General features: G+C 39.8%; 1 protein-coding gene across 4 annotated transcripts; it reads left to right on the forward strand.

Annotated features, from left to right (window-relative positions):
* The first annotated feature begins 348 nt into the window (after window positions 1-348).
* Window positions 349-18,541, forward strand: zyx (zyxin). 4 transcript variants are annotated; one of them, XM_032518669.1, is made up of 10 exons: window positions 349-626; window positions 8,708-8,943; window positions 10,072-10,331; window positions 11,081-11,176; window positions 11,966-12,535; window positions 12,809-12,950; window positions 13,796-13,965; window positions 14,207-14,385; window positions 16,514-16,634; window positions 16,746-18,541. In XM_032518669.1, the coding sequence occupies exons 2-10, from the start codon at window positions 8,721-8,723 to the stop codon at window positions 16,857-16,859; spliced, it is 1,875 nt and encodes a 624-aa protein (XP_032374560.1). In that variant the 5' UTR covers window positions 349-626; window positions 8,708-8,720; the 3' UTR covers window positions 16,860-18,541. The 4 variants fall into 4 exon arrangements, with proteins under 4 accessions (XP_032374560.1, XP_032374564.1, XP_032374565.1 ...); XM_032518673.1 differs by lacking the exon at window positions 349-626 and adding an exon at window positions 676-729; XM_032518674.1 differs by lacking the exon at window positions 349-626 and adding an exon at window positions 1,056-1,215.
* Window positions 18,542-18,695: the final 154 nt, after the last annotated feature.

An 18,695-nucleotide genomic window follows, 5' to 3' on the forward strand; every position in this document is an offset into this window, starting at 1 on the left:
AGGCATAGCCTAAACTAAATCTTCTTTTCCCCCAGATAGTAAATTAAGTTAAAAAGCCAACAACCCAGCCCTGTTTGAAAATACTTTCTTCAGCCAGTGTATGTCCTTGTGTTTAAAACCCTGACCACGTTTAGTGTCTGTATCTAATCAAGGTCTTTAGCCCCATTATCTCTCCCTCCCTCTCGCTCCCTCATTCTGACCTTACAAGGAGAGGCAACAGGGTTGATGTCATTGAATGAAGAATGCTGCAAGAATCCAGAGAGAAAAGAGAGCAGGCGAAGGAGGGGTCTGACTGGACAGTTTATGAACAGGGAGAGAGAGCCGTTTATGAACACACAGAGACAGAGAGAGAGAGAGAGAGAGAGAGCTGTTTACATAGTAATACACAACTCCTGGGCCAAAGTAAAACGAGAGAGAACTTGTTTGGAAGAATGCTGTCATTCCTTTTCCAGACTGAAACGCACAGGGGGAGGGTCTAATAGCTGGAAAGGGGAAGAGCGAAAGAGAAGTTACCGTTACAGTCAACTCTTACTTACTCTTACTCAGCCTGGACCAAGAGAAAAAAGGAGAACAAAAGGAAGAGGGGGAAGGAAAACGGAGATACGCGTTGCAGCTGTATTAACAGGGTAAGTAATTGTATTTGTTATGTTTCAGGATAACAGGGAGGAAATTGCATGTAGGCCTATTCATTTTTGGGGGGACTGCCACATGTTACCTAACGTTAATAAGGTAAGGTAAACCTTTCTCAATGCAAGTATCAGTGCACATATTTGCTAATTAGGCTAGCTAACGTTACTCAATGAGAGCAGTTGGTAACACCTCAGGGAATGACATATTTGTGATGTGACAACTAGCTAGAGTGGCTGGCTCTGTCACATATCAGCGTTTTATGTCATAAAAACTGCTGCAACTCTGGTTGAAAGATAGCTACTTCACATTGGGTGGTGTTCCGCTGTTTTCCTAGCTGAGTGGCCGTTTAGTGAATATGAACCATAGCCCTTTAATCTATGATATGATCGCAGTGTAGGTTGCCTGATGGACACCGACGATAAGGAATGTGCTATGCGGAAGCTTCAACAGGAAGTCCAGCTAAATTGTTGCCAGAGCTAGGTAGCTAGCTAGCAACGCATGCTGCAAACTTGTGTTTACTTCATAGAGTTGCAAAAATAATAAACTGTATGACAGAAGAGTTAAGAGAAATCGTCTGCTGATGAGGTAAGAAAAAAAAAACAGGGGGCCGTTAACCCCCGAAAACCAACTGGCCAAAGCTTGTAACGTTAGGAGTGGTAATTTAGGGGTGTGCGCCGTGAGTAAAGGTAAAGCTACGTTACCGTTGGTTTGATTTCATTGATGATAATAAGCATAAGATTTTACGTAAGCGTAGCTATATGACATAATTGGTGGCTGTTCAGATTCGCAGGTGAGTGTCAGTTGTCATTCAACCGTCGTTGATTTGACGGCGCTAACATGTAATTGGACACTTGGGTTTTCGGTCGTCATGTTTAGTTTAAACTAACGGCTACCTAAGTTAATGGTTATTAACGAACATCGATGTCTCTGATTTACTCTTTCATCCACATAGCTAGCTAGCTAGTTTATAGCTCATAGCTTTGAGACATTTTTTTACATTGTGTATATTGCTAGTAAGTGCATTATTAATTAACCCAGCTGTCTGTCTTCATCTTCTGTGTTTGTGACCACTCACCCATTGCTGCCAGCTCAGCTGTCAAAGCGTTGACCAACAGTAGCTAGTTAAGTATTCCTTAATGGGTCGAAATTATCATATTTTCAAGATAAATAAACTGTTTAAAATCCTTTTTGATCATCTAGAAAATGCTTCGTCCTAAAGCTGAGAAAAAGTAAACAGGTTTGTTTTTCTGACACCATGAAAAGTTGACTTTTTAGATAAATGAATAACCCCTTGATTATGACGTTCACAGTGAAGGCAATGATAATATGCTTTCAAGCTATTTTAGCTCTTTCATGGAAAGAATGATTTCTAATCAATATGGTGCCAGTGTGGGTGGAGCATCAAGGTAACTGTTTATTGAATAGTGCATTGAATATTATATAGAAATATGTTGTGTTGTGCCCTTGAGGAGGCTAAGAGTATGGCTCTTTGAAATGTCTTCACCATTGAATGGCCTATATTCATAACCTAGTTGGGATTCTGTCATGTATGAGGGAAGGCAAAGAGATCTACCACAGCTCTGTGCATGGATAAAGGAGGTTGGGAGTATACATGAGACTTATGGCCATTTGAGCATAGCATTTGTACAAATTTGAGAATGTAAAAAAATCCAGTTATTATCAAGGTTAGTCACACAGCTATGCTGTGCCTTGTCTCTCTTATTTGCCTTTTCATCAACTAACGTTAGATAGGAGAGGAGCCTCAACCCAAGGCCACAGTAAGCTGTGTTTAAGAATAACTTAAAGCAAGAAGGCTCTAGCTTGGGTAAGCATGAGGTTTGTGTGGTGCTTCTGTTTAAAAGGACTGGGATTATGGGCACTGACACATACAAATCTGTGAATTAATATAATCTGGGAGATATGGAGAAACAAATGACCAAATACATAAATGTCTATAATGCTGCAATATTGTAGGGTTGCCTTTTGGTGTTTTTACAAAAAAACTGACACAATGAGATTTTACATAAATAATCATCAGTATGTGGGTTATAGCAAATAACAGAACAGCTAGAACAGTCTGGTAAATTCAGAAAATAACATCACTTTACTGTAATGCAGCCTGTAAAACCATGAAGAGACAACACTTGTGTTATGTTACGATATCCAAAATTGAAGGCTATATCTAGTCTCATATATCGATGTTGATATAATATTTTTATATTGCCCAACCCTAATATAATCTATGAATAACTGTATGCTACCCCTTATGCCTGAAGAATCTTTCTTAATTGTATCTTTAATTGTAGCCTCTATGAGTCAGGACAGGCAAGCTATTTTACAGCATCCCTTCGCCACAAATCACTGCATGTCTAGCTCTTTAATTTTGTTTCACAATGTTCTTGTGATTCTTCTTTGGCCTGCATCAATCGACTGTACATCAGTGCAAGCAGAAAAAAAGTTATTTGGTTGACAGCTTGACACAGAGCCCATTGGCTGACGTTATTCTGTTAACATGATCAGCCGTCTAACTAAAGTCTGAGAGCACAACACTGGTGCTCAATTGATGTCCAATGGCCTGTAAGATTGGACTCAAAAGGGTTGTTTGTCCTCGCATTAGTGACCCCCGGCCTAGACACGCTTTACCAGAAACTGGGTGTGCTATTAACATTAGAACAATAGAGAGTTTCAGCAACAACACACTAGTCACTGATACGATCACTGACCAGACATGGAAGGAGTTAGTTACTGTCAGGAATTTAGGTTCTCTTAACTGTTCGGGTAACTGCCTTGTGGAGTTTCCTTTCTGTTTTTTTGTTGTTGTTTTTTCTTTTTTTTATTACTTTATTGTTTTTACTGTGTTGGGAACTTAACCACTACCAGTGTTTAAAAAAAATAAATAAAAGGGACATGTCTTTTGGTAGAAAAACTGCATTAATGTGGCCACAGTAGTACTTAAAGAAAATATAACAATGTGAAATAGTACTGTACCTACATAATGTAGTGTTGTTGATTTTTTTGAAAAGACTACAAAAAAAGAAGACTTTAGTTCAGTAAGGCACCATGCTACAACACTTCCATGTATGACCTTTTTAAAAAGAAGTAGAACAGTATATAAAACAAATTTAGTTCCTACATAACCTCAAAGTAATAAACCACCGCTGAGTTAAACAATGTGGTAAACTTCCCCTTAACAACTACTGCAAGTAGGCTGTGCCTTCAAAGGAAAGAGGTTGTTCGTGTGAAAATTCATTAGAAAATGTTGATATGGGTTCCATCCAGTGCACCGTAGAGGAGTTGCGGTGCGCTATAGCCTGTGCTTCAGCCACGTTGGATAAATGCTTCTAATTCGCATTTTCTTTTTTCTTTTTTGTGACATTTTAAAAGTTTGCTCAAAATCCGCTTGATAATTAGATGGAAACATGACTACTGAGACAAAACACAAAGATATTGAAAAGTGTACCACAAAAAGAGCTCAGTTTTACACGCTGTTTAATAGTCCACATGAGACTTCAAATGCTGAGGACAGTGATTCTCCAACCATGTTGAGTGCCACAGTCGTGCTAGTTTTTATATCCTTCAAGGTACACCCTCTGTCCCATGTGTAAAGCAGTCCCTGATAAGATGGAATGAAAACCAACTGGGCTGTAGTACTAAGGTTGAGAACCAATTTTCTAGCCTGTAAAAGCTGTCCAGCCATGTGGAGTTTATACAAAGTTCAAAAGCTACAAAGTACAGTGTGTGATTTATGCTGGGGCCCTATCTAAAGGCTACATAATAACATCCTCCATCACAGCTGTAAAGTAGAAATGATTAAATGCAGCCTCAAGTGATGTCATTTGGTTCAAGTAGTAAGTGAGAGGTTGAGGAAAGCACAAAAATAAAAGATAAAAAAATGGTTGTGTTCAACCACAGAATACAAGTCTGTACATCAGATTGTGAGAGTGAGCCAGGGCTTCACACAAGCACTTTATCCTTCAGCAAAGACATAAAGAAACAAAGGCAGTTTGGAGAGAAACAAAAAAGGTGATGTCATTGAGTTGTAGTGCCAAATATGTTCCTCAGCCGAGGGTCTCTCTCATTTCAAGGATCAGGTTTCAAGATAGATTTGCAGTAGGACTTCTGGAGCTCAGTGTGGAGCTGATCTCACCGTATTAAATCCCTCAGGACCATATCAAGGAACAGATGGAACCTGACCACAAGTTATCATCACTGTTGAATAATTGAGGGCGATATAGCACTTGTCTCTCAGAAGGTAGCTAAAGTAAGCACTCTAATGAAAAGACTCAATCACAGTGTATACTCACCCTTGTCAAACACTCCTTTTAGAAAGCCATTAAAACCTGAGGGTTTTGTTTGGTGTACCTCAGACTTGCAAACCTCATTTAAAGCCAAAGGCTTTATATTCACTGTAACCAGTCAATCTGTTTTTTTCATTAAGTGTCTGTTCAAATTGAAGTAGGCCTTGATACCAGGTTAATGAGTCGCTAGCTATTTTCTAAAAGACTGAAAAGCACCTGGCCTTTTTCTTTTTCCTTTTGGTTTGCTATTTTCCTTTTTCCATTGGTGCAAACTGCTCTGAAAAATGTCCCTGTGTTCCTGCAGAAAGTTGGCAACCAGAACACATTGGCTCTCCCTTAGAGCCTCACCATCTCCCCTTATTGATCGATGTAGCATTATTAAGGTGGAGCTAAGATTCTATATTTTGATGTTTTTGTAACTCCACTTTATGGACTGACATTTGAGAGTGAAACTTGTGCCTTAACATACTTTCTTTTAATACATGTTTTTAAAGTCTTTGATGAAACAAATGGTTAAAACTATTTGTGTCTTGTGGTGGTAGTTCTGAAACCTGTGATCAATCAATAACTCCGTTGTAGTTATATGAATTATTTATCTAGTCAAACTTTTGACTAGAAACATTTAGTCTAAAACTTACAAAAAAAATGTACTGTCGGACTGTTTAATTTACATGATGAAACAAACATTGTTACATACAGTACATGTTGCACATATAGTTATCTGAAAAAAATGCATACACACAACATATACTATGTATATTCTGACAAATAGTCTCCTGTTTTAGTTAAAGTGGTAAATAGTCTGGAAGTTCAATACATCTGGGATTCATAAGGGGATGTCTTATACTGTCTAACGGCACAGTGGACATCCCCACATGCCTAAAGGACATATATGGTTAAAGTATTCTACATTTATAAATATTGATTTAAAGGAAGCCGACCCAAAAAGCAGAAGAGGAAGTGTGTCACTGCTTTTTCATCCGAGGAGTTTGTGTGTCATGAGCACCAGAGATACTTTCACAAGCTCTAAGGGTGTTTCGTCTTGTCAGAACATGAAGCGTTGCCTGACGCCTGTGTGTCCTAACAAAGTGGAATGAGGATGAAACACTTCAGCTTTCCCTGGTTAGTTTAGCGTTTACCATCAGTTGTTTTCAAATCTCAGGGCTATGGCTTGATCTCATTCTGGAAAGGTTGTTTCCCAAATGCAAACACAATTATATCTAAATGGTGAGATATACAGCTGATCTTCATTTGACCTACAATGCAAACAAAGTTTTCTGTGGCTGTTGGAGAGATCTAGATCTACTCAGCATTACGTGCACCGCTCAGTTATTTCAGTATTTGCAGAATTTGGGATGTTGGGATCATGTTTCTGTAGTGAGGAGAAAACCTTGGCAACATTAACATACTCCGATGTTTCTTTCCCATTTCTAAGGAAGAATATGGAGAGATATTGATGCTAACTCATGAAAGCAGTATCAAGACTCATAAATACAATTTGTTGTTTTCCAGTCTGACTGGTTGCAGACTTTAAAAATAAGTATTGGTGTGGCTTTAGCAGAGGAGCCAAAACAAATTTATTGAAGCACTTTTGAATTATAAATTACTCAAATAGGCCCACACTTTTATACATTTATGCAGGCATCAATGCAATATAACCTTTATTAGGACGTAGAGGATAAATGCTACACACAAACAGAAATTACAACAAAGAGAAAATATTTCATATTGTTTGTACACTGGAAAACGTTATCTCAATTGTCTAATTTATTCCACTTGTGACTCATTCTGTCACAGGTTGTGTTGTAGCTGCATAACATTTATCTTTTACAACCTAAAAGCTGCATAAATAGTCCAACCACTGAAGGGTTAATCTTTGCAACAGTTGTAATCAATATTAATATTAGGAGTATGCAATTATTTCAGAGCTTTGGGGTAGAACAGTTTGTTAAACAGCAACATAGTGTGAGTTAAGACAGGCAGTGTGTGTGTGTGTACAGATGTGTGCCTGTGTGTATAGTTGTGTGTTGGTGGAGGGGGTCAGTAAGAACAACTGTGCTTTTGACCAAAGTTCATGTTCGGGGGCCAGTGGTCTGCAGAGTGGTTGCAAAGAGTCTCGGTCAAGACACAATAAGTAACATCAATATTTGTTTAACCATCAACACGTGTGAAGCAAATATTTGAACTCACCCTATTTTTGACGCATCTCACAGGAAAATTTTATGATAGTTGCTATTGCCGCTGCTTCAAACTGGTCTCCATCCTACACAACTTGCTTGTGTCTTGTTTTATGTCACAGTAAACGATTGTCTCTGGCCTCTGGGGGTGCCACTCTGTCTGCTCTATACACATGGCCTCAGGAAATGTTCTCACACCTTTCTCTCATTCCACTGTAGACCATTTGCCAAAGTGTTTGTGATTAAAGAGTAACACTGAATTTGCAGAATGCCTAGTGGTTATTTTCTTTTTTTACTGCTATTTCACTAAATCCAGAAATAGTCAAAGTCCAAACTACATTTTAAGAGACCCTGTAAGCCACAATAAACCTCCATTTTAATTAGTTTTTGTAAGACTTTAGGGGCTGAGACAGCTGTGTCCCAGTTATAAAATACACAATAGGTATCAAATTTGCATAGCACAGTGTTTTGGCAGTTGTTGATAATAATAAGTTATTGTTTTGTACTAACAGGAAGTCTAAAACAATGTGCGTAGATTGAATCAATCAAACTGCAACTTTAGGAAGCAACTGCCAATTTAAAATTTGGAATTTTGTAAGAGCAAAAAAATATTGTTTTGAGTTGTTTCTGTCGCTGTCTCACCATTTTTCTCCGTTTTTTATTTTTTCAGTGCATTTAAGGACAACTACACATCAACATCATTCTCTTGTATCAGAGTTAAAGGAGAATTCCGGTCAATTTCAACATGTAGGTCTGTTGTTTGTAAATTTGGAGTGCTGTCAGTAGAGAGAAAATGAAACCAATCGGTGCTGCCTACGTGTTATCTTCCTGCTAGCGTTAGCGCCCAACAGGCTTCAACAGGGCAAGTTCTAAATGTGTTTTTAGCCTCTAAACATGTTGAAACGTCATTTAAAGTGCCTACCCATGTGAAGTGATTCCTTTCGAGAGAACACAGTGAATATCACTGCTGTAGATGTGAAAGAAATGCATGAAAATTGTGCTAAATAAGCTCTGTTTAGTTCCTGTATTGATACTGCAAGGAGTGCTTTGGGACTGTCTACAAACTACAACACAGAAAAAAGATACAAACATATTTTAAAAATAAGCATATGTTTATTTCTTAGAAGTAAGTGCTGTAGTACAACTAATTTGGTGACACCGCCTTATTTAATTATTAATTTGATAGCCTAAATAATTTTGTTTGATCTCTTTTCTGTGTTGTAGTTTATAGACGGTCCCTAAGCTCTCTAACTGCCGTCTCAACACCAGAACTAAACAGCTGAATTAGCACAACTTTCATGCATTTCTTTCACATCTACAGCAGTCAGATTCACTGTCTTTACTTGGATGGAATCGCTGCACGTGGGTAGGCACTTTTAATGACATTTTGAAACAGTTTAAGCCTGTTGGGTGCTAGCTCTACCAGGAGGATAACATAGTGTAGGCAGCACCGATTGTTTTTGGTTTTCTCTTTACTGACAGCACTCAAAATTTACAAACAACAAAGCTACGTGTGGAAATTTACCGGAATTCTCCTAATAAATATATTCCTGTGCGGTGTTGGAGCTGTTGTCCATTATTGTTTCTTGTCTTCATCCTTAGATAAATACACAAAATGGAGGACTCCAGCAGCAGTAAGCCGTTCATGATGACATCCTCTTTGAACTTCAAAGTCACCACCCCGTCCTTCTATAACCAGCCAAAGAAGTTTGCCTCTGTAGCACCACCACGGCCCAAAAGTGTGACGCCTCCCTCGGCTCCATCACCTACACCTATAGGCACAGCTGTGATTGGTCGAGTGGGAGATCTGCCTCCGCTTCCCACTTTGCTCTGTGATGGTATTTGCATTGTTAATGCTACTTTGTGAACGTATTTTGTGACTATCTTAAGTTATGTCCAGTCAGCAGCCCTCCCCTGCCCCACCCCCTGCTGCTTTTTATGCTACAGCATGCAGAACTTTACAGATGAGTATATAATAGAACACATCACTTGTTGTTTTAAAGAATTGTCTTTGAGACCATATGTATCTGTGCTGTAATTCCTTTTTTTTACATTTTAGTTACATGTCAAGATAGTTACAGAGTCTCATACCTTTTGCTTTTTACTTTTAGAGTTTTGCATACTTTATACCACTAGTATGAATTTAAAGATGTCTGAGCTGATCTTATCCATAGACAATATCAGTCAACCTCGCCAAATTAAAGGTAACCCTGTGCAGTTTTTTGACAACTAGAATAGCTATGGAGTACTATTTTTACGAGTAGACCCCTGTTTTGTTTGTATTGCGCACATGCCTGCAGACACACGTGCACAGCATTCCAGTTGCTGGAATCGCACAATTCAGGTTGACAATTGATGGCGTTTACGTGCAAATGGGTGTAGCAATGTACTTGCAAAGGCTGTGGAGAAGAACACTGCTAGCAAGCAAACATAGATGTAAACAATGCAGGGTTCCTTTTGTTTGCTTGCTAGCAATCGTCTTTACTTCCTTTGCAGATTTTAGAATTAGATTTTAAATCTAATGTCCAAATATGTTATAACAGATGAAATTAATTCAATGTCTTTGTTTGATGCCAAGTATACACACAATGCATTTTGGTAAGGAACACTATACGCAAACATTTTCTTTCTTTACAAGAACGCTCCACAGGGCACCATAATACATATATCATAGATCGGGATACTGGCAGGACTTGGCTTTACCCTTTGACTCATGTTCTCACTTGACATGTAATGTAAGAAGCCATCAGAGGAACAGCTAATGGTCAATGACCTCCCAAACTGGCCACATCCTCCCACCAGGTTTAAATGTTATTGTCTTGTTTGATTTTGCTATAAACATACTGTGTGATGTTAAAGCATATACATCTCTGATAAATGATTGAAAATTAAGTTGGATGATTAATACAAACTGAGTATTAAGAAGCCGTTATGCAACAGCTTTTAACCCTCCTCATTTCTGTCAGACTTCCCACCCCCTCCTCCTCCTCCACCTGATGATGATTTGCCAGCCCCTCCCCCTGAATGCCAAACCACACTCAATTCCTTTGAGGTCCCTCCTCCCGCCTTCCCTGCTCCACCTCCAGTGGCAGATGACCTTCCCCTCCCAGCTCCACCTGAGGAGAGGGCCTGTCCAGCCTCTTGCCCGTCTCCCCCTCCTCCCCCACCCCCTCCTCCTCTCCCTGCCTCCGGTACCAGTATTCCCAGTGCAGCTGGAAACCCACCGGTGAGTCATGATGGCATGTTCACCAAATAAGGCTTAAGTTGCTTTGCCTGTCTGCATGTTTCCTCTTTTGGCGGCATGTAACTGCATTTCAGTATAATTTGATAATCAGTTAGGACACTGGAGGACATTGTTGTTGGACCATAGTAAGTCCATGGAGTGTAGGCAGGAAATACTGAGTCTTCTGTGATTTCCCCACAAATTGTGTTAGCATTAGTCTGGGGTAAATCACCCAGTTTCATCATCAACTGAAATAGTTTTAAGACAGGCAACAAATGGCTTATTGTAGAGATGTTTGTGATAGGACTGCAACAATCGCAGCTGGTTTGTCAGGCTATAAAGGCATCAATGTATTGTGTGGAATTAGACATTTGTAGCAACTGTGGTTTTAAAATATGCCTTGGAAAGGATGAAAATAAGAGTACACCTTATACTTAAATCAGCCAAGAGTTTATGTTAAATGTTCTTCACGCCACAGTCCGTATTCTCTTTATTCCAACCAGGAGTATAAAATAAAAAATATTATTTATTTATTTATTTTCATCATTAATCACTTCATTTTGTGTGTTTTGTAGATAAAGGAACCAAATAACTCTTAGTCTAAGTCTTTTTCAAACCTACAGTAACAATTTCTCATCTACATTTTTATTCTTGTCTCAGCGTTATCCTCCTTTGCTTCATTGTGATCACTTTATTTGTGTAAGTAAATGTACTTTCTGTGACTGTCTCCTCCTTCTGTCTTCCTTTGCCAGAGACTGGTGCAGAAGCAGACTAGCTTCGACAAACAACTTGACTCTCTAACCGATTTGCTGTCTGAGATGGAGACCAGGGGACCTTTCAACCCTAAGGTACAAAGCATGGGGGATGGAGAATACATTAACAAACCTAATAAATTATGATATTATACAGATAAAAAGATGAGCTACTGAACAGATAAGAGGGGAAATGGCAGCAGGCTTTGAGCCTCACAGTAGCAAATGAGAGTGAGTCAGACAGAAGGTAAAAAAAGAAGGTAGGTAGGTCAGTGGAAATAGTTTGGAGGGATGCCAGGTTGGTCTCTCTTCATCTGTTCAGGTTGAAAGCTCAATGATAAGTGAACTGCATATACAGCACACCAGACTGAAAGTGAAAACAAAAAGTGAGGTAACTGGTAATTCACACAGAGAAGAGACACTTGAAGAGAGAAAGAGTGATGCACACATAATTGAGTGGAGAGCATGTGATGAAGCCAGAGTGTGCTGCCAGAGACCCAGTGAGAGGGCCATAAATGGAGAGGGTTTTTATCCAACTGGGAGGTACTGGGTCATGGCACAGTAATGTTGGCTCAAAACTGCAAAATAAATGTCAGAAAGACGAAGCATTTCTGATAAGCTCAAACTGTGGAGCGCTTCCAATGTTGACTTTAATCAAAGTACCTCATTCAGTATAATAAAAGGGGGTGCGTTCAGCATTTCAGCGTGCAGTGTTATAAACTAGATATGCACTTCCCTCTGTAGAGTAATGGTTTATAGTGAAACAAAATGAATCTGTGTATAGAATAGCTTTACATTGGATTTGCATTTTTCTGTGTGCTTTAAGTCAAAATAATCTGTAGAGAGATCTTTATACTGTTAATGTTGTTGTTGTTTTATCCACAGTTACCGAGCCAGTATTCGTCAGCAGCAGCACCTAAGGCCCCTGCTCCTCCCCCAACCGCTCCAAAACCAGCTCTCTCGTTCCTCCCCCCTCCTGAGATGGGAGATCGCCCACCTCCAGCGCCCTGGGCAGAAGAACTCAAAGCCAGAACAAACCGACAAGCCAATCACAACTCTGCACCAAACTCTGCTGCTCAGCCGTTTGCTAAGGCCCCGGCTGTGGCTCCCAAGTCAGGTTTTGGAGGGAGAACGGCAACATCATCAACCTCTCTGGCACAAAAACTGAACCAGAACCTACACCAGAACATCAACCCTATCGATGTTGCACCAAAACCTTCGCCTCCCTCTGCCACCAGCTCTTTTCCTCCACCTCCTACAGCTCCCCCTGCACCTCCTACTCCACCAAACAATATGGGGGCCGCCTCACACTCTAGTAACATAAAGAGTTCTCCCTTTGCCAGTCATGTGAATGCAAACCAAAACCCTCACGCTGCTGTGCCTCCTCCTCAACCCAAGATGACATCTCCCCCCTCCTCTTTTAACCAACCAATGAAAACTCCCCATGCGTCACTGGTATGTTCCACTTTTATTGTACTTAAGAGACACTCTTTGCTTTGCATGTACCATAGAATGGAAAAGAAAATACAAATAATTTAGTTTATAGTCAGCAGATCAGAATTATGCATTGGTTGGACCTTCATAACTATGTTTACAAAGGTAAACTATTCAATCATAAATAACAAAATGCTCTATAAGGTGTGTTCGTGTGTGTGTGTGTGTGTTTGTGTGTGTGTGTGTGTGTTCGTGTGTCTGTGTGTGTTCGTGTGTGTGTGTGTGTTCGTGTAGCCCTCTCCACCTGTCCCAGTGCCTATCCCAGGTGGAGGCGTTCCGCTGAATATGAGGGAAGTGGAGGAGCTGGAGAGAATGACCAAGGACTTCATTAAAGATATGGACACACACGCACCTGTTATCACCTCCCATCCTACAGGTACATACAAGCACATATAGACAGAGGTTGGCTATAATATTTGTGGTGACTAACATTGAAATTTATTGTTTGGTATTTTTTAAATAAAATAGTTTGTAATGTGAGAAGCATTTTCATATTCCACACAGGAAATAATTCTGGCTAAATGTTTATGGGAATATAGTCATAGTGGTCCTGTCCACTGCTGATGTGTATATGTCCATTAAGTTGTGTGTATTGTATGAACTTTAATGTTGCAGAAAAGAATCTGTATAAGTTTATCATCTGTGGAAATTACTTCTTTTAATACAATACTATAGCGTAAACATTCGCGCCCACTTTCTACGCCAATAGGCGTGTTGTATGTAAGCATTTTGAGCTATCCGCGTGTAGGTCTACACTCTATACAGCAAACATAAACATACACGCCACTTATCGCGGAAACATAAAAGCCACTTTTCTAGAGCCAAGCGGCGTGTTATCTGTATGAATTGTAAGCAACAGTTGAGTTTAGTAAAACGTGACACGTTGGAAATGAAGGAAACGTGACACGATCCCCGGTCTCTTGGGTGAAAGTCCTGTGTTTTACCCATCCACCACCCGACCAACCTCCCTACATGGCTTTTTGCCCTTTCATACTACTCGCTGCGACGTAAATTCACACACAATCGCAAGGTAATGTAAGTCAATGGAGGCTAAACGGCGTTGATAAACATGCTACAAAGCGAGTATGCATCTTGATAACACGCCAATAATGGCATACAAATTTGCGTGTCATACATATGACACTTCATGAGATAAGAATAATCATGTTTGTCTCTGCCTTCCTCTCCTCAACTCCCCTCACTTATCTCTAACCATTTTAGAGGTTTGTGGGAAGTGTGGCGAGGCTCTGTCTCGTACCCAGCCAGCAGTGAGGGCCATGGATAAACTCTTCCACTCCAACTGCTTCTGTTGCATTGGCTGTCATCGCCCCCTGCAGGGCATGCAGTTCTATGACAGGGATGGTGCACCTCAGTGTGAGGACTGCTATATGGTGAAGACACACGCTATTACACCAAAAGCTCACACATACAAGTTGTTCATTGAAACTTCTTTTATTATTTTGACTGTCATTGTAGCTACAATTCACATTTTGGCAGTTTTATTGGTTTCATGTTCAATTTTATATTTTTAGATTTGAGCACCTATGCTGTAATGTCTACAGCACATACTTCATGCTACAATACTGAACAATGTGGACTCTGTGAATATATTGTCTCTTTGCTCCTCCTCAGAGTTCCCTGGCTGTGTGTTCCCGATGTGGGGAGAAGATCACAGACCGCGTGCTGAAGGCGATGGGCCAGTGTTTCCACTCCCACTGTTTCCGCTGCACCACCTGTTCCTGCTCACTTGAGGGGGCGCCCTTCATCACTGATGACAACAACAACCCCTACTGTGTCCAGGATTACCACAGGTGGTTACTGGCTGTTGATTTCTCGTTGCTAGGAAAATAATACATCTCTAGTCATTTCTTATGAGAAGTGTTTAGTTTGCAATGCAATGTACACTACCGTTCAAAAGTTTGGGGTCACCCAAACAATTTTGTGTTTTCCTGAAAAGTCACACTTATTCACCACCATACGTTGTGAAATGAATAGAAAATAGAGTCAAGACATTGACAAGGTTAGAAATAATGATTTGTATTTGAAATGAGATTTTTTTTACATCAAACTTTGCTTTCGTCAAAGAATCCTCCATTTGCAGCAATTACAGCATTGCAGACCTTTGGCATTCTAGCTGTTAATTTGTTGAGGTAATCTGGAGAAATTGCACCCCACGCTTCCAGAAGCAGTTCCCACAAGTTGGATTGGTTGGATGGGCACTTCTTGCGTACCATACGGTCAAGCTGCTCCCACAACAGCTCAATGGGGTTCAGATCTGGTGATTGCGCTGGCCACTCCATTACCGATAGAATACCAGCTGCCTGCTTCTGCTCTAAATAGTTCTTGCACAATTTGGAGGTGTGTTTAGGGTCATTGTCCTGTTGTAGGATGAAATTGGCTCCAATCAAGCGCAGTCCACTGGGTATGGCATGGCGTTGCAAAATGGAGTGATAGCCTTCCTTATTCAGAATCCCTTTTACCCTGTACAAATCTCCCACCTTACCAGCACCAAAGCGACCCCAGACCATCATATTACCTCCACCATGCTTAACAGATGGCGTCAGGCATTCTTCCAGCATCTTTTCATTTGTTCTGCGTCTCACAAACGTTCTTCTTTGTGATCCAAACACCTCAAACTTGGATTCATCCGTCCACAACACTTTTTCCAGTCTTCCTCTGTCCAATGTCTGTGTTTTTTTGCCCATCTTAATCTTTTTCTTTTATTGGCCAGTCTCAGATATGGCTTTTTCTTTGCCACTCTGCCCTGAAGCCCAGAATCCCGCAGCCGCCTCTTCACTGTAGATGTTGACACTGGTGTTTTGCGGGTACTATTTAATGAAGATGCCAGTTGGGGACCTGTGAGGCGTCTGTTTCTCAAACTAGAGACTCTAATGTACTTATCTTCTTGCTCAGTTGTGCAACGCGGCCTCCCACTTCTTTTTCTACTCTGGTTAGAGCCTGTTTGTGCTGTCCTCTGAAGGGAGTAGTACACACCGTTGTAGGAAATCTTCAATTTCTTAGCAATGTCTCGCATGGAATAGCCTTCATTTCTAAGGAAAAGAATAGACTGTCGAGTTTCAGATGAAAGTTCTCTTTTTCTGGCCATTTTGAGCGTTTAATTGACCCCACAAATGTGATGCTCCAGAAACTCAATCTGCTCAAAGGAAGGTCAGTTTTGTAGCTTCTGTAACAACCTAAACTGTTTTCAGATGTGTGAACATGATTGCACAAGGGTTTTCTAATCATCAATTAGCCTTCTGAGCCAATGAGCAAACACATTGTACCACTAGAACACTGGAGTGATAGTTGCTGGAAATGGGCCTCTATACACCTATGTAGATATTGCACCAAAAACCAGACATTTGTAGCTAGAATAGTCATTTACCACATTAGCAATGTATAGAGTGTATTTCTTCAAAGTTTAAAGTTATCTTCATTGAAAAGTACAGTGCTTTTCCTTCAAAAATAAGGACATTTCATTGTGACCCCAAACTTTTGAACGGTAGTGTATATTTCCAAACATACAATGTGGGAACTGATTTCTGCCTACCTCTTCAGAAAGCATTAGCTGTGTTGATGTGTTTTGAGGACAAATCTATTTTAGCAGTGTTTGGATTTATCTGTTTTTCTGACCCCATTTATTCTACCTATAAGGATTACTGATAAGAGAGGTGGTGCAAGAGGAAGGAGGCAACACTTCTTCCTCACTTGATTTGGACTAACTAAAGTGTATTTCTTCATCTCCCGTTTATAAAAGGTTAACACATCATGCTAAACTGTTAATAATACTACTACAAATCCTCACTACCACCAGTTGACAGGCCTAGAAGCAACTAATTTGATTTGGTTCCATTAGAATATATTGATTTTGGTGTTGAATATGTGAGAATCTGCTTAAGGCCATCAACTAACATCTAACTTTCCACACTTCAATTTCAGGCGTTTCTCCCCTCTGTGTGTGAGCTGCAATGAACCCATTATTCCTGCCCCGGGCAGCGAGGAGACAGTTAGAGTGGTGGCTCTCGACAAGAACTTCCACCTTAAGTGTTACCGTTGTGAGGTAAGACATTTAAACATTAAATTGTATCAAAATATACATCCCATAGTGTATTCAATAACCCCTAAAAAGTAACAAAATGCCAATAAATAAATGTATTTATATGTCCTGTAGGATTGTGCTCGCCCTCTCTCCATAGAAGCAGATGAAAATGGCTGCTATCCATTGGATGGTAGGATCTTGTGTATGAAGTGCCACACCCAGCGAGCCAAAAAAGCTGTGCAGTGATTGGCCGAAACAACGTGACTCAGATTAACTATGAACCAAAATCCAAAAGCACAGGATTCATTCAAGCTGCCGTTTTGCCTTTGCAGCAGGGCTTTATTCAGTATATGTGCGCAGGTGTGAGTGTGAATGTGCTGTGTGAAAAGGTATGTTTGCATGCAGATTCAGTGTAGTATTCCCCATCTTTGTTCACTTAACTTCAGTGCAGAAGTAATGTACTGCATTGAAATAAACTTCCCACAACCTTTTATTCCCAATCTCAAACTCTCCAATGTCCCTCTTTGTGTACTAGAACAAATTTTTTGTGCCAATACTATGTTTACGCTAAGGTTTTCAGCATAACTTGCACAAGAGTTTTGTCAAAAGAGCAGTCTGATGAATATAAAGTTGCCTTTCTTTGTCACTCGCCTCAGTATTGTTAGTAGCAACATATACTGAGATATTTCCATCGTAAGACTTTCACTGTCTGGTCTCTTTCCTTATGCTACATTGTTGTTACTGAGACAGATTGTTACCATAGGGTGAGGAGTACCAGAGGCCTCCCATTTGACCACTCTGCAGATTTCACCACTCTGGTTGGCTATTGTGTAGAGCATATCTTTCACACTTTGGCAGTTGTGCCTGCAAGCATGGTTTATTATGCTTTTTCTGACTACGTGAAGTGCTTTTTATTAGCCATCTAATCCTACAGCATTTTAAAGTCGACTAGGGCTAAACTTTGACTGCAAAAAAGATAAACAGTGAATGTTGCTCTTAGTTTTTTTGTGATGTGAATTTATTAATACACAGGCATGCATCTTGTTAGTCTCTCTTCTATGATAATGAATTGATCATCACAGACTGTAAAAGGGCAAGATTAGAACAAAAAATCTGCCATTTTCTTCTCAAGCAGTTTAAAGCTGAAACAGTGTATTTTTAGATGCATGCTTTTTGGATGCACAAATTATGAACAAACAAGCAAGCACAGATTCCATTTCAGGGATCTCATATTTTAAAAAACAATGAGGTTATAAATTGCAACTGCATGGTTGAAAGCAGGACCTATCATGATCATTGCACAGTTCCATAGTGAAGTAAAATAGCCTTTAAGTGTCACTTTGTTTCTAAAGCCCCCAGCACATAATCAATTTTGTATTAGTAGACACCATCTAGAAACATTGTAGTTTTTGATATGCATTTTCTTGGAATATCTTACTTTAAATAATATAATTTTGGACCATTTTCTTTCAAAGTATTAAGGCTGTACCAGTACTCAAATAGCATGTTCTTACCGATAATAGATCAGTAAAGGCATTAGCTTAGAGTTTTAGTTAACAGATGTTAAAACATAGTGACCAAATATTTCAAAGCTGTTTGCAAGATTAAGGTTAGTAAAACAGTAACATGAGATTCAATGTTTTGACTTTCATGTTTTTTCTCTCACTATTTTTTGTTTGAGCCCAGATTTTTGGTTTTGATCAATTTTAATGTTACAGTACATACCACTATTCTTTCCATTACTCATCTTTTTTTACTTAAGTCTGTTCATGTTGGTTATATACTTTTATTCTTATCTTACTGTACTGTGTTTCATTGACAAATGCTTACAATTATTTGGCTTAATTTTGAACCTGGAGATGTGCCTTCTCCGCTGTTCATTTTGAATGGAGCCCGGTTTGCAGCTACAGAAATTTATTCCACAATAAGAAAACTGTAGTTACTTGGGATTGCATCGACCTTGGTGCAGTACACCTCCGGAATGACTAACATGGCAATAGTTATTTAGCACTGCATGCTATCCGTATAGGTGGTGGTGACATTTCTTCTATTATGTCTTTAGTTTGCACCAACTACTCTGTC

Source organism: Etheostoma spectabile, chromosome 6, assembly GCF_008692095.1.
Source record: "Etheostoma spectabile isolate EspeVRDwgs_2016 chromosome 6, UIUC_Espe_1.0, whole genome shotgun sequence".
NCBI lineage: Eukaryota > Metazoa > Chordata > Actinopteri > Perciformes > Percidae > Etheostoma > Etheostoma spectabile.